This window comes from Oncorhynchus clarkii, chromosome 25 (assembly GCF_045791955.1).
Source record: "Oncorhynchus clarkii lewisi isolate Uvic-CL-2024 chromosome 25, UVic_Ocla_1.0, whole genome shotgun sequence".
NCBI lineage: Eukaryota > Metazoa > Chordata > Actinopteri > Salmoniformes > Salmonidae > Oncorhynchus > Oncorhynchus clarkii.
The window spans coordinates 27,217,761-27,230,418 of NC_092171.1; the positions used below are offsets into that span (position 1 = coordinate 27,217,761).

The window sequence follows — 12,658 nt, forward strand, 5'->3', positions numbered from 1 at the left end:
ATTTATGAACATTTGAACATCTTGGCCATGTTCTGTTATAATCTCCACCCGGCACAGCCAGAAGAGGACTGGCCACCCCACATAGCCTGGTTCCTCTCTAGGTTTCTTCCTAGGTTTTGGCCTTTCTAGGGAGTTTTTCCTAGCCACCGTGCTTCTACACCTGCATTGCTTGCTGTTTGGGGTTTTAGGCTGGGTTTCTGTACAGCACTTTGAGATATAAGCTGATGTAAGAAGGGCTTTATAAATACATTTGATTTGATTTGATTTGATTAACCCACATATTTAAAGCTGATATCCGCATAAGGTGAACCAGTACCACTGGCCCAGGCATATCTATTGTTTTTGACACGGGGTAGGAGCATCATAGTATATACTCTACTGTTCCAATGAAACGTGTCTAGAACATCAACATCTTATATTCTGAGAACCATGTTCTGTGTATGTTTGGTGTGACGTTGATGAAATATTCCATCAGAAAACTGGACACATGAATGTTCTTGCAACGTTCCCTTGACGTTTTATAGAACATTAATATCTTAGGCTATATTCTGAGAACATGGAAACCATGTTCTATGTATGTTTGGTGTGACGTTGATAGAATATTCTCCTAACCCTCAGAAAACTGGACACGTGAATGTTCTTTCAATGAAACGTGTCAATTCTGAGAACATGGTGAGTTCTGTTTGACATTAAAGGAATGTTATCTAATGCCAAAGTATTCTGAATAGGTTCTTAGGAGGGTTTTGCTAACATACATACATATAATGTTTCCGTAACTAACGGAAAACTGGACACAAACATCAGGGGACCATTACGGGTACCATTACACAAACTGGCTGGCTAGCTAATGTACTGTGAAGATAATCTTCAAATGCATCTTATCACAGCACACTGGCTGACCAAGGTTGACTAACTCCCTGACCAAAATGACTGAGCTTTTATTCTGTCAGACCTTTCATGTCCTTTCTAAAATTCCTAATCCTATGATAGGCTTCATGAGCTGATTGAATGTAGCACCTACACAGTTTTACAGACCTAGTTGGATGTGTTGGAATTGGTGTAAAAGGTAAATGAATCTCCATGAAGAACAACTTATTGATAGCTTCATATGTCCTGGTTATAGTGCCTTCACCAATGATTTGGTTCTCACAGAACAGCCACAACAGGGTTTTCATCTGCGTTTTTCTTCATTTTGAAACGCTTCACTTGCCGTACTGTGACGTATTACGTGAGCGACGCTGATAGACTGTCTGATAGCAAGCAGCTATGGTAAGTGAGGCAGCAGTTTATCCAAATCAATATTTCTATAATTTTAAAGGATTTAATGACTATTTAACCTTAATTGATGATTATATTACGGACTGTCGTATTTTGTTGAACGTGTTTACTGCATTTCAACTACAATCTGCCATTTGTAGCCAGTGGAAAGCTGTTAGCTAGCGTGTTAGCACTGCTAACTAGCTTGATGTCTAGTAAATTGTTATTGTTTTGGACTCCAATCAAGTTACTGTTACCAAATGCCTTTAAGTGTATCATCACTGTCTGTCCGACGTAATTTATTTGACAGGGTCAAAGTCAGAGTGGAGGACATGGACCCGGAGGAGGAAAGAAAGACGACAAGGTAAACAATCTATACTAGCTACTCTGTCTCAAGTATAGTAGCTAATGTTGCTAGTTAATAATACTAACCTTCTGAAAACTTGAATATTCATCTTACCAGTTTGGTACACACCGACCCTTCCTGTTGGGATAGGTGATCACACTGTTCTGTAACTTTTGCTGCACTTTCCAGGATAAGAAAAAGAAATATGAACCACCTATCCCCACCAGGGTTGGGAAGAGGAAGAAGAAGAGCAAGGGACCTGATGCTGCCAGCAAGCTACCTCTTGGTAAGTTTAGTTGGCTACTATTAACCTTAGACTTTTCACTATGTCATGGCAGAGTTCCTTTCTATCTACTGATGTTGAATTGTAAACCATGACAGAAAGTTGTTTACAATTTTACAACTGCTGTTTTTCCTGGACAGTTACCCATTGCATAGAACGGACTGCTCTAACTCTCTCTATCTTTCTCTCTCAGTAACTCCCCACACACACTGCAGGCTGAAACTGCTGAAGCAGGAGAGGATCAAAGACTACTTGCTGATGGAGGAGGAGTTTATCAGGAACCAGGAACAGATGAAACCCCTGGAGGAGAAACAGGAGGTACTCATCACGTGACAGAAAAGAAAATCAATTCAAATGCCTAGATATTTATTGTTTCCCGAAGGACACTTCATGTGCAGGCAGCGTAAGTTCTGTGTGGCACAGTCGGTAGAGCTTGGCGCTTGCAACGCCAGGGTTGTGGGTTCGATTCCCAGTACTGAAAAAAGTATGAAAAATATACCCGCTCACTGCTGTAAGTCACTCTGGATAAGAGAGTCTGCTAAATGACTCAAATGTAAATGTAAGGAAACATAAAAATAAACACAGGACTATAGGCTATATGAACAGTTTGTATCCTATCAGTAAAATATAATATATCAGTCAATATCTTTGCATCACTTAGCACTATAAAACCTTCACACTGCACCTTTTCATCTAAATATGAATTAATTCACCCATCCGCTCTGCCTTCTGTTGTCCTGCAGGAGGAGAGGTCTAAGGTAGATGATCTGAGAGGGACTCCCATGTCAGTGGGGAACCTGGAGGAGATCATTGATGACAACCACGCCATCGTTTCCACGTCTGTGGGCTCTGAGCACTATGTCAGCATCCTCTCCTTCGTAGACAAAGATCTGCTGGAGCCGGGCTGTTCCGTCCTTCTCAACCACAAAGTACTGACTGAGTCTGCCGTTAAGGGAATTGAATCCTCAGTTCATTGACCGATCGTGTTTCAGTCAAGTGAATTTGCTGTGTTTAGTTGTTGCCTTACTGTCATTAGCATTAATTGAAGAGCTCATCTTTACTGTGCAATGCCATTGAGGGACGTGTGTGTGTGTGTGTGTGTGTGTGTGTGTGTGTGTGTGTGTGTGTGTGTGTGTGTGTGTGTGTGTGTGTGTGCATGCGTGGTTTGGTTCTAAAATCTCTAAAAGTCCCCACAAGGAAAATTCTCCCTTGTGGGGACATTTCCCACATCCCCATGAGGACAAAGGCTATTTTAGGCATAGGGGTTACGGTTACAATTATGGTTAGGTTAGGGAAAATAGGATTTTTAATGGGAAGACATTTTAGGTCCACACAAGGGTAGAAGAACGTAACGTGCGTGTGTTCACAGGTCCATGCCGTCATTGGGGTCCTGATGGATGACACCGATCCTCTGGTGACCGTGATGAAGGTGGAGAAGGCTCCACAGGAAACATATGCTGACATTGGTGGACTGGACCAGCAGATCCAGGAAATTAAGGTGACATTTTCAGACATAGAGATCGTAGAGAAGTAGAATACACAGCAAACTTTATTGTTAATGCTATACTTAAGCACATCGTTTTATTGCGTGAGACTCCCAAAATCTTTCCAAACTAACTGTTCTGTATGCACAATGTTAATGCAAATGGATACAGCTGGGTCAGTGGAAGATGGTGTCACTGATTGAGAGATTTTGCTAGCTGCTCCTGTAGACTTCCAGTTATAGCACTAATGCTAGTTAATTGACAAAATCTCGAACTATCCCTTTAAATCGGAAGGCTGGATTGGAACGATATCCAACACATGGTAACCATTTCTACTGATTGACAACTGTACTTGTGGTTCCCTATGTCCCTCTCAGGAGTCTGTGGAGCTCCCTCTGACCCATCCAGAGTACTATGAAGAGATGGGCATCAAGCCTCCTAAAGGAGTCATTCTGTATGGAGCACCAGGGACAGGTAAGACAACTGAAACAATGATGGACAAAAATAAAGACAGAACAGAATTTGGATATCTTTATTTTCTTTGGTAATACTCAAAGGGGTGGTTTCCCATGCACAGATTAAGCTTAATCCTGGACTGAAAAGCATTTTCAATTGAGATTTTCCATTGAGCTTGCTTTGTAGTCCAAAACTAATTAGAGAAACCGCCTCTAAAGGTGTCATAGATTGACACTGTTCCTATGGTGTGATAGGGAAGACCCTATTGGCGAAAGCAGTGGCCAACCAGACTTCGGCGACTTTCCTGCGTGTGGTGGGCTCTGAGTTGATTCAGAAGTACCTAGGGGATGGGCCCAAGCTGGTCCGAGAGCTGTTTAGGGTGGCTGAGGAACACGCACCCTCCATCGTCTTCATCGACGAGATCGACGCTATCGGGACTAAGAGGCAAGGCTAGCTGTTCTTTAGTCAGGCCGTGGTCATTGAGGTGTGCAGAGTGTGTGTAATTTGTTGATGAGGAGTAAATTAGTTATAGTGAAAAAAATACAGTAGGCTCATTTCATGCAAAAAACATCTATAGACTACTTTGCTACATTATTGCACATAGGGAGAAAGTGCAAACAAGTACACACTAACCCACTTTCCAACCGCCATGCCATCCCCCCAATACAACAGTTGTCAGTCAGTGTTTTACATTATCTTGAGGTTATGGCTGCGTTTAGACAGGCAGCCCAATTCTGATATTTTTTTTCACTAAAAGATCTGATGTGATTGGTTAAAAGACCAGTTTAGTGGAAAATATCAGAATTTGACTTCCTGTCTAAACGCAACCTATGTCAAAATAAGAAAACAATGCTATTGCACGAACTCATTAGTGTCCGCCTTGATATTGGCAGGTTGGGGGTTCAATCCCCGGTCGAGTCATACCAAAGACTCCAATGCCTCTCTGTACGGCACTCAGCATTGACATTTGTCCAAGGGGTGTACTGGTAGGCTGAAATCACGTTGCCTGTCTCCTAATGGCACTTCTGGCTTGGACAAGGCTTACTAGCTTCACTATTGCTTAGTGATTAAATTAGCAGTACAGTGAACAATGTGATTACAGTATGTTTTGTATACTTCAATGAACTTCCATGTATAGGAGGACATCTCTACAATAGTATGGTGTGTCTCAGTGGTTGAGGCTGTGCTGAGTGCTGTGTCCTCTGCAGATATGACTCTAACTCAGGAGGGGAGCGGGAGATCCAAAGGACTTTGCTGGAGCTTCTCAACCAGCTGGATGGCTTTGACTCCAGAGGAGATGTTAAGGTCATTATGGCCACCAACAGGATAGAGACCCTGGACCCTGCACTCATCAGACCAGGTACACAATAACATGATCATATGGCTATGAATCTTCAAAAGAAAATACAATACTGGCTATGCCCACCTAAATGAAGTAATGATTGGAGAGATCTTATGTGATTGCCCCGTGTAGCAGCTCCTCTGATTTGATATCTTTGTGTGTGCCCCCACTCATCAGGCCGTATTGACCGAAAAATAGAGTTCCCCTTGCCGGATGAGAAGACCAAGCGAAGGATCTTCCAGATCCACACCAGCAGGATGACTGTGGCAGACGATGTGATCCTGGATGACCTGATCCTAGCCAAGGATGACCTCTCCGGAGCTGACATCAAGGTGCAATACTGACGTTACAGCAACCAGCTGGGGCATAGTAATTAGACTAATTGTAAAAATGCAGCATACTGTATATACCTCTTTCTGGAAATTTTAAGATAATACACAAAGCAGAGGACTAGGGGTCAGTAGGGAATTAATGATCAATGGAAATAGTTGCTTTTCAGTTCCAACATCTGGTTAGAATCTGTGTAGGGACCTCCTGAATGGCGCAGTGGTCTAAGGCACTGCATTGGGGGTTTTAAATTACATCCTGTCTCTTTGTTCTTTGGAGAATCACTGAGGACAGGGAAGAATGAACATCTACCATCTACTTCTCAGCATAACTATGATTTGTTCTCTTTGAATAAACCCATCTTTATTTTACTTTCACCTTCTGGTTTTGCTGTCATCCTGTGGCACCTCAATGCATTTTCACTGTTAGTGTTTGTAACTTTGTCTCTCTCTCTCTCAGGCCATTTGTACAGAGGCAGGGCTGATGGCTCTGAGAGAGCGCAGGATGAAGGTGACTAATGAGGACTTTAAGAAGTCAAAGGAGAACGTGCTGTACAAGAAACAGGAAGGGACACCAGAGGGCCTGTACCTCTAAACATGGACAGAACTCACCTCGGCAACATTCTAGTCTTTCACTTACTGCTTCGAAACTGTTATTATCGCCTAGTAAAACGTTTCCTTATGTGTTCATTGTATCGTTGGGTCTAGATGTAGTCAGCTGTTTGGTAGTCAATTCTGCAGCTATTAAATAAAAGTTGGGTTTCTGAACAAATGAACAAACTGTATTCTGGTCTGTTACCATAACCTAAGTATTACCTCTTGAAGTACAATAATAATACATAAACCATTTGGGAAACTGTTCTGTATTTCAGATTTTTATTTGAAGTAAAGTATATATAGATTTTTTTTTAGTTAACCATGGTAAATTCTTGTTTTACTATTTGATTGAAGGAACAAGTTAGAATTCATGTGATTCATGTTAGAATATTTCCATAATGTGCAGCTGACAGCTGTTGTTTCAATCAGGGAGGAAGGAGATAAGTGGATAACAACTTTGCATGTAAATAAACTGAGCGATAACTAATAAACACTTAGACAATTAACAAAACTACTACAACCAACAAAACTATTAAAGTACAATGCCACAAAGTGTGTCATGGTAGCTTCTTGCTGTTCCAGGTGGTTGTCCTGCCCCTGAACCTGCATTTAAAAAATGAGAGTACCATAGAGGACATTACATTATAAGAGGTCAGATTTACTGTATCAGTCATTATTTCTTCCCACCAACTGCCTCAATGACTTCAAACTGGAATCTCCTTTTCTCCAGCTGAGCTTTCTTTCATACCACCACCTAGCAATAGTGATGGACCAAGAGATAGGGAAAAGTTATGATGAGGGTAGCAGTGATATTGTACTGAATCTAGTGTAAAAGGAGTTTTGCTTTCATGCGTTTAGACACACAGAAACACCAATAATAATGGCCAGAGAGGATGAGGGCAACAAAGCCTGGATTGATGGTCTTCATGTCCATGTGTGGGTGCTCATAGTGAAAGAATAGTACCTTGGAGTCCCTCGCCACCTCTAGTCTCCGACCATCCATCTCGAGCCCAAATGTTTTGCTTTTCAAATAGACGGGATGGCAACATGGTAACATTTCACAGCGTAGTTAAAGGAAAACCAGACCCATGTACAAAAACACATTACGTTGGAAGTATTTCTTAAAATATGAAGCCCTTGAATAGAACGCTACAAAGAGATATTCAATGACTTTACAATCAAACAGAAAACCTTTTCAAATGTTCTGAAAGCAACAATTACAATAAATAACAATTACAGTAAAATGTCTCACATCTCTCTCAATTTAGTAGGCCACAGTTGCTATGTTCAACAGCTCTTTGTCTGTCCTGTTGTCAGTCAGGCGGATGGACACTTCCTGGTACAGCTCCTTCACTTGAGGGGGCCGACTGGCACACATTCATAAATACATCTCTCTCACACACACACAATCCCAAACACTAATGTATTAGAAAACGTGCCTGCTTACGCACACATACACTACCGGTCAAAATATTTAGAACACCTACTCGTTCAAGGGTTTTTCTTTATTTGTACTATTTTCTACAGTGTAGAATAATAGTGAAGACATCTGAACTATGAAATAACAGATGGAATCATGTACAGTTGAAGTCGGAAGTTTACATACACTTAGGTTGGAGCGAATAAAACTTGTTTTTCAACCACTCCACAAATTTCTTGTTAACAAACAATCATTTTGGCAAGTCGGTTAGGACATCTATTTTGTGCATGACACAAGTCATTTTAACAACAATTGTTTACAGACAGGTTATTTCACGTATAATTCACTGTATCAAAATTCCAGTGGGTCAGAAGTTTACATACACTAAGTTGACTGTGCCTTTAAACAGTTTAGAAAATTCCAGAAAATTATGTCATGGCTTTAGAAGCTTCTGATAGGCTAATTGACATCATTTGAGTCAATTGGAGGTGTACCTGTGGATTTATTTCAAGGCCTACCTTCAAACTCAGTGCCTCTTTGCTTGACATCATGGGAAAATCAAAAGAAATAAGCCAAGACCTCAGAAAAAAACCTTGTAGACCTCCACAAGTCAATGGATTCCAAACGCCTGAATGTACCAAGTTCATCTGTACAAACAATAGTACGCAAGTATAAACAACATGGGACCACACAGCTGTCCTATCGCTCAGGAAGGAGACGCGTTCTGTCTCCTAGAGATGAACGTGCTTTGGTGCGAAAAGTGCAAATCAATCCCAGAACAACAGCAAAGGACCTTGTGAAGATGCTATAGGAAACAGGTACAAAAGTATCTATATCCACAGTAAAATTAGTCCTATATCGACATAACCTGAAAGGCCACTCAGCAAGGAAGAAGCCACTGCTCCAAAACCGCCATAAAAAAAGCCAGACTACGGTTTGCAACTGCACATGGGGACAAAGATTGGACTTTTTGGAGAAAATGATGAAACAAAAATGGAACTGTTTGGCCATAATGACCATCGTTATGTTTGGAGGAAAAAGGGGAGGCTTGCAAGCTGAAGAACACCATCCCAACCGTGACGCACGGGGGTGGCAGCATCATGTCGTGGAAGTGCTTTGCTGCAGGAGGGACTGGTGCATTTCACAAAATAGATGGCATCATGAGGGAGGGAAAATTATGTGGATTTATTGAAGCAACATCTCAAGACATCAGTCAGGAAGTTAAAGCCTCGTCGCAAATGGGTCTTCCAAAAGGACAATGACTCCAAGCATACTTCCAAAGTTTTGGCAAAATGGCTTAAGGACAACAATGTCACGGTATTGGAGTGGCCATCACAAAGCCCTGACCTCAATCCTATAGAACATTTGTGGGCAGAACTGAAAAAGTGTTTGTGAGCAAGGAGGCCTACAAACCTGACTCAGTTAGACCAGCTCTGTCAGGAGGAATGGGCCAAAATTCACCCAACTTTTTGTGGGAAGCTTGTGGAAGGCTACCCATAATGTTTGACCCAAGTTAAACAATTTAAAGGCCATGCTACCAAATACTAATTCAGTGTATGTAAACTTCTGACCCACTGGGAATGTGATGAAAGAAATAAAAGCTAAATAAATCATTCTCTCAACTATTATTCTGACATTTCACATTCTTAAAATAAAGTTGTGATCCTAACTGACCTAAGGCAGGGCATTTTTACAAGGATTAAACATCACAAATTGTGAAAAACTGAGTTTAAATATATTTGGTTAAGGTGTATGTAAACTTCCAACTTCAACTGTAGTAACCAATAAAGTGTTAAACAAATCTAAATATTTGAGATTTGAGATTCTTCAAAGTACCCACCCTTTGCCTTGATGACAGCTTTCCAAACTCTTGGCATTCTCTCAACCAGCTTCATGACGTAGTCACCTGGAATGTATTTAAATTAACTGGTGTGCCTTGTTAAAAGTTAATTTGTGGAATTTCTTTCCTTCTTAATGCATTTGAGCCAATCAGTTGTGTTGTGACAAGGTAGGGGTGGTATACAGAAGACAGCCCTATTTGGTAAAAATCCATATTATGGCAAGAACAGATCAAATTAGCAAAGAGAAATGACAGTCCATCATTACTTTAAGACATGAAGGTCAGTCAATACAAAAAATTTCAAAAACTTTGACAGTTTCAAGTGCAATCGCAAAACCATCAAGCGTTATGATGAAACTGGCTCTCATGAGGACCACCACAGGAAAGGAAGATCCAGAGTTACCTCTGCTGCAGAGGATAAATTCATTAGAGTTACCGGCCTCAGAAATTGCAGCCCAAAAAAATGCTTCAGAGTTCAAGTGACAGACACATCTCAACATCAACTGTTCAGAGACTGTGTGAATCAGGCCTTCATGGTCGAATTGCTGCAAAGAAACCACTACTAAAGGACACCAATAATAAGAAGAGACTTGCTTGGGCCTAGAAACATGAGCAATGGACATTAGACCGGTGGAAATCTGTCCTTTGGTCTAATGAGTCCAAATTTGAGATTTTTTGTTCCAACCGCCATGTCTTTGTGAGACGCAGAGTTGGTGAACGGATGATCTCCGCATGTGTGGTTCTCACCGTGAAGCATTGAAGAGGAGGTGTGATGGTGTGGGGGTGCTTTGCTGGTGACATTGTCTGTGATTTATTTATAATTAAAACGCACACTTAACCAGCATGGCTACCACAGCATTCTGCAGCAATACGCCATTCCATCTGTTTGCCGCTTAGTCGGACTATCATTTGATTTTCAACAGGATAATGACCCAACACACCTCCAGGCTGTGTAAGGCCTATTTGATCAAGAAGTAGAGTGATGCATCAGATGACGTGGCCTCCACAAATCACCCGACCTCAACCCAATTGAGATGGTTTGGGATGTGTTTGACCGCAGAGTGAAGGAAAAGCAGCCAACAAGTGCTTACCATATGTGGGAACTCTTTCAAGACTGTTGGAAAAGCATTCCAGGTGAAGCTGGTTGAGAGATTGCCAAGTGTGTGCAAAGCTGTCATCAAGGCAAAGGGTGGCTATTTTGAAGAATCTCAAATATAAAATATGTTTAATACTTTTTTGGTAACTACATGATTCCATATGTTATTTCATAGTTGTGTCTTCGCTATTTATTTTACAATGTAGAAAATAGTAAAAAATTAAAGAAAAACCATTGAATGAGTAGGTTTTCTAAAACTTTTTTTTATTTTACCCCTTTTTCTCCCCAACTTCGTGGTATCCAATTGTTGTAGTAGCTACTATCTTATCTCATCGCTACAACTCCCGTACGGGCTCGGGAGAGACGAAGGTTGAAAGCCATGCGTCCTCCGATACACAACCCAACCAAGCTGCACTGCTTCTTAACACAGCGCGCATCCAACCCGGAAGCCAGCCGCACCAATGCGCCGGAGGAAACACCGTGCACCTAGCCACCTTGGTTAGCGCACACTGCGCCCAGCCCGCCACAGGAGTCGCTGGTGCGCGATGAGACAAGGACACCCGTACCGACCAAGCCCTCCCTAACCCGGGCGACGCTAGGCCAATTGTGCGTCGCCCCACGGACCTCCCGGTCGCGGCCGGTTACGACAGAGCCTGGGCGCGAACCCAGGGACTCTGATGGGTTTTCTAAAACTTTTGACTGGTACTGTAATAATTCAGACCCTTTGCTATGAGATTCGAAAATGAGCTCAGGCGCATCCTGTTTCCATTGATCATCCTTGAGATGTTTCTACAACTTGATTGGAGTCCACCTGTGGTAAATTCAATTGATTGGACATGATTTGGAAAGGCACACAACTGTCTACATAAGGTCCCACAGTTGACAGTGCACGTCAGAGCCAAAACCAAGCAATGAGGTCGAAGGAATTGTCTGTAGAGTTCCAAGACAAGATTGTGCAGTATTGAAGGTTCCCAAGAACACAGCGGCCTCCATCATTCTTAAATGGAAAAAGTTTGGAACCACCAAGACTCTTCCGAGAGCTGGCCACCTAGCCAAACTCAGCAGTCGGGGGAGAAGGGCCTTGGTCAGGGAGGTGACCAAGAACCCGATGGTCACTCTGACAGAGCACCAGAGTTCCTCTGTGGAGATGGGAGAACCTTCCAGGAGGGCAACCATCTCTGCAGCACTCTACCAATCAGGCCTTTTATGGTAGCGGCCAGACGGAAGCCACTCCTCAGTAAAAGGCATCTAAAAGACTCTCAGACCATGAGAAACAAGATTCTCTGTTCTGATGAAACCAAGATTGAACTCTTTGGCCTGAATGTCAAGTGTCAGTTCTGGAGTAACCCGGCACCATCCCTATGGTGTAGCATGGTTGTGGCAGCATCATACTGTGGGGATGTTTTTCAGCGGCAGGGACTGGGAGACAAGTCAAGATGGAGGCAAAGATGAACAGAACAAAGCACAGAGCTCCTTGATGAAAACCTGCTCAGGACCTCAGACTGGGGAGAAGGTTCACCTTCCAACAGGACAACGACCCTAAGCACACAACAAATGCAGGAGTGGCTTCAGGATAAGTCTCTGAATTCCCTTGAGTGGCCCAGCCAGAGCTTGTACTTGAACCCGATCGAACATCTCTGGAGAGACCTGAGACCTCCCCATCCAACCAGACAGAGCTTGAGAGGATCTGCAGAGAAGAATGGGAGAAACTCCCCAAATACAGGTGTGCCAAGCTTGTAGCGTCATTCATAAGACTTGAGGCTGTAATTGCAGCCAAAGGTGCTTCAACAAAGTACTGAGTAAGGGGTCTGAATACTTATGTAAATGTGATTTCAGTTTTTTATATGCCAAAATGTATAAAAGCCTGCTTTTGCTTTGTCATTATGGGATATTGTGTGTAAATTGATGAGGGAAAAAAACAATTAAATCAATTTTAGAATAAGACTGTAACCGAACAATATGTGGGAAAATTCAAGGGGGTCTAAATACTTTCCGAAGGCGTTGTATATTTCACTAATGAAATATTACATCATAGCCTGAGTAGTATGTAGTAGATCGAGGCCAATCCAGTAAACTGACAGAGGAAAATCATCATAGGTTCAAGGTCATCAGAAGCATCACTCACCCGAGACAGCCAGAGTAGATGCTCTACTACTCTGAAGGACAATCATTAAAAAGACTATACAAAGCTTCTCTACCCTCGTGTGTTTC

The 12,658-nt window shown here is 42.2% G+C and overlaps 1 protein-coding gene across 1 annotated transcript; it reads left to right on the forward strand.

Moving 5' to 3' along the window:
• The first annotated feature begins 1,189 nt into the window (after nucleotides 1–1,189).
• On the forward strand, nucleotides 1,190–6,643 carry LOC139384070 (26S proteasome regulatory subunit 4-like). The gene is made up of 11 exons (XM_071128706.1): nucleotides 1,190–1,269; nucleotides 1,568–1,621; nucleotides 1,793–1,889; nucleotides 2,080–2,204; nucleotides 2,630–2,815; nucleotides 3,256–3,384; nucleotides 3,748–3,844; nucleotides 4,081–4,270; nucleotides 5,035–5,186; nucleotides 5,346–5,500; nucleotides 5,955–6,643. Exons 1-11 carry the CDS (start codon nucleotides 1,267–1,269, stop codon nucleotides 6,087–6,089), a joined length of 1,323 nt encoding a protein of 440 aa, XP_070984807.1. The 5' UTR covers nucleotides 1,190–1,266; the 3' UTR covers nucleotides 6,090–6,643.
• Nucleotides 6,644–12,658: the final 6,015 nt, after the last annotated feature.

What these genes read in the sequence shown, in the direction of transcription:
- LOC139384070 (XM_071128706.1), top strand. An exon ending in CCGTCCTTCTCAACCACAAA is followed by an intron (nt 2,816 to 3,255) that starts GTACTGACTGAG and finishes GTGTGTTCACAG; the next exon opens with GTCCATGCCGTCATTGGGGT. An exon ending in AGCAGATCCAGGAAATTAAG is followed by an intron (nt 3,385 to 3,747) that starts GTGACATTTTCA and finishes TGTCCCTCTCAG; the next exon opens with GAGTCTGTGGAGCTCCCTCT.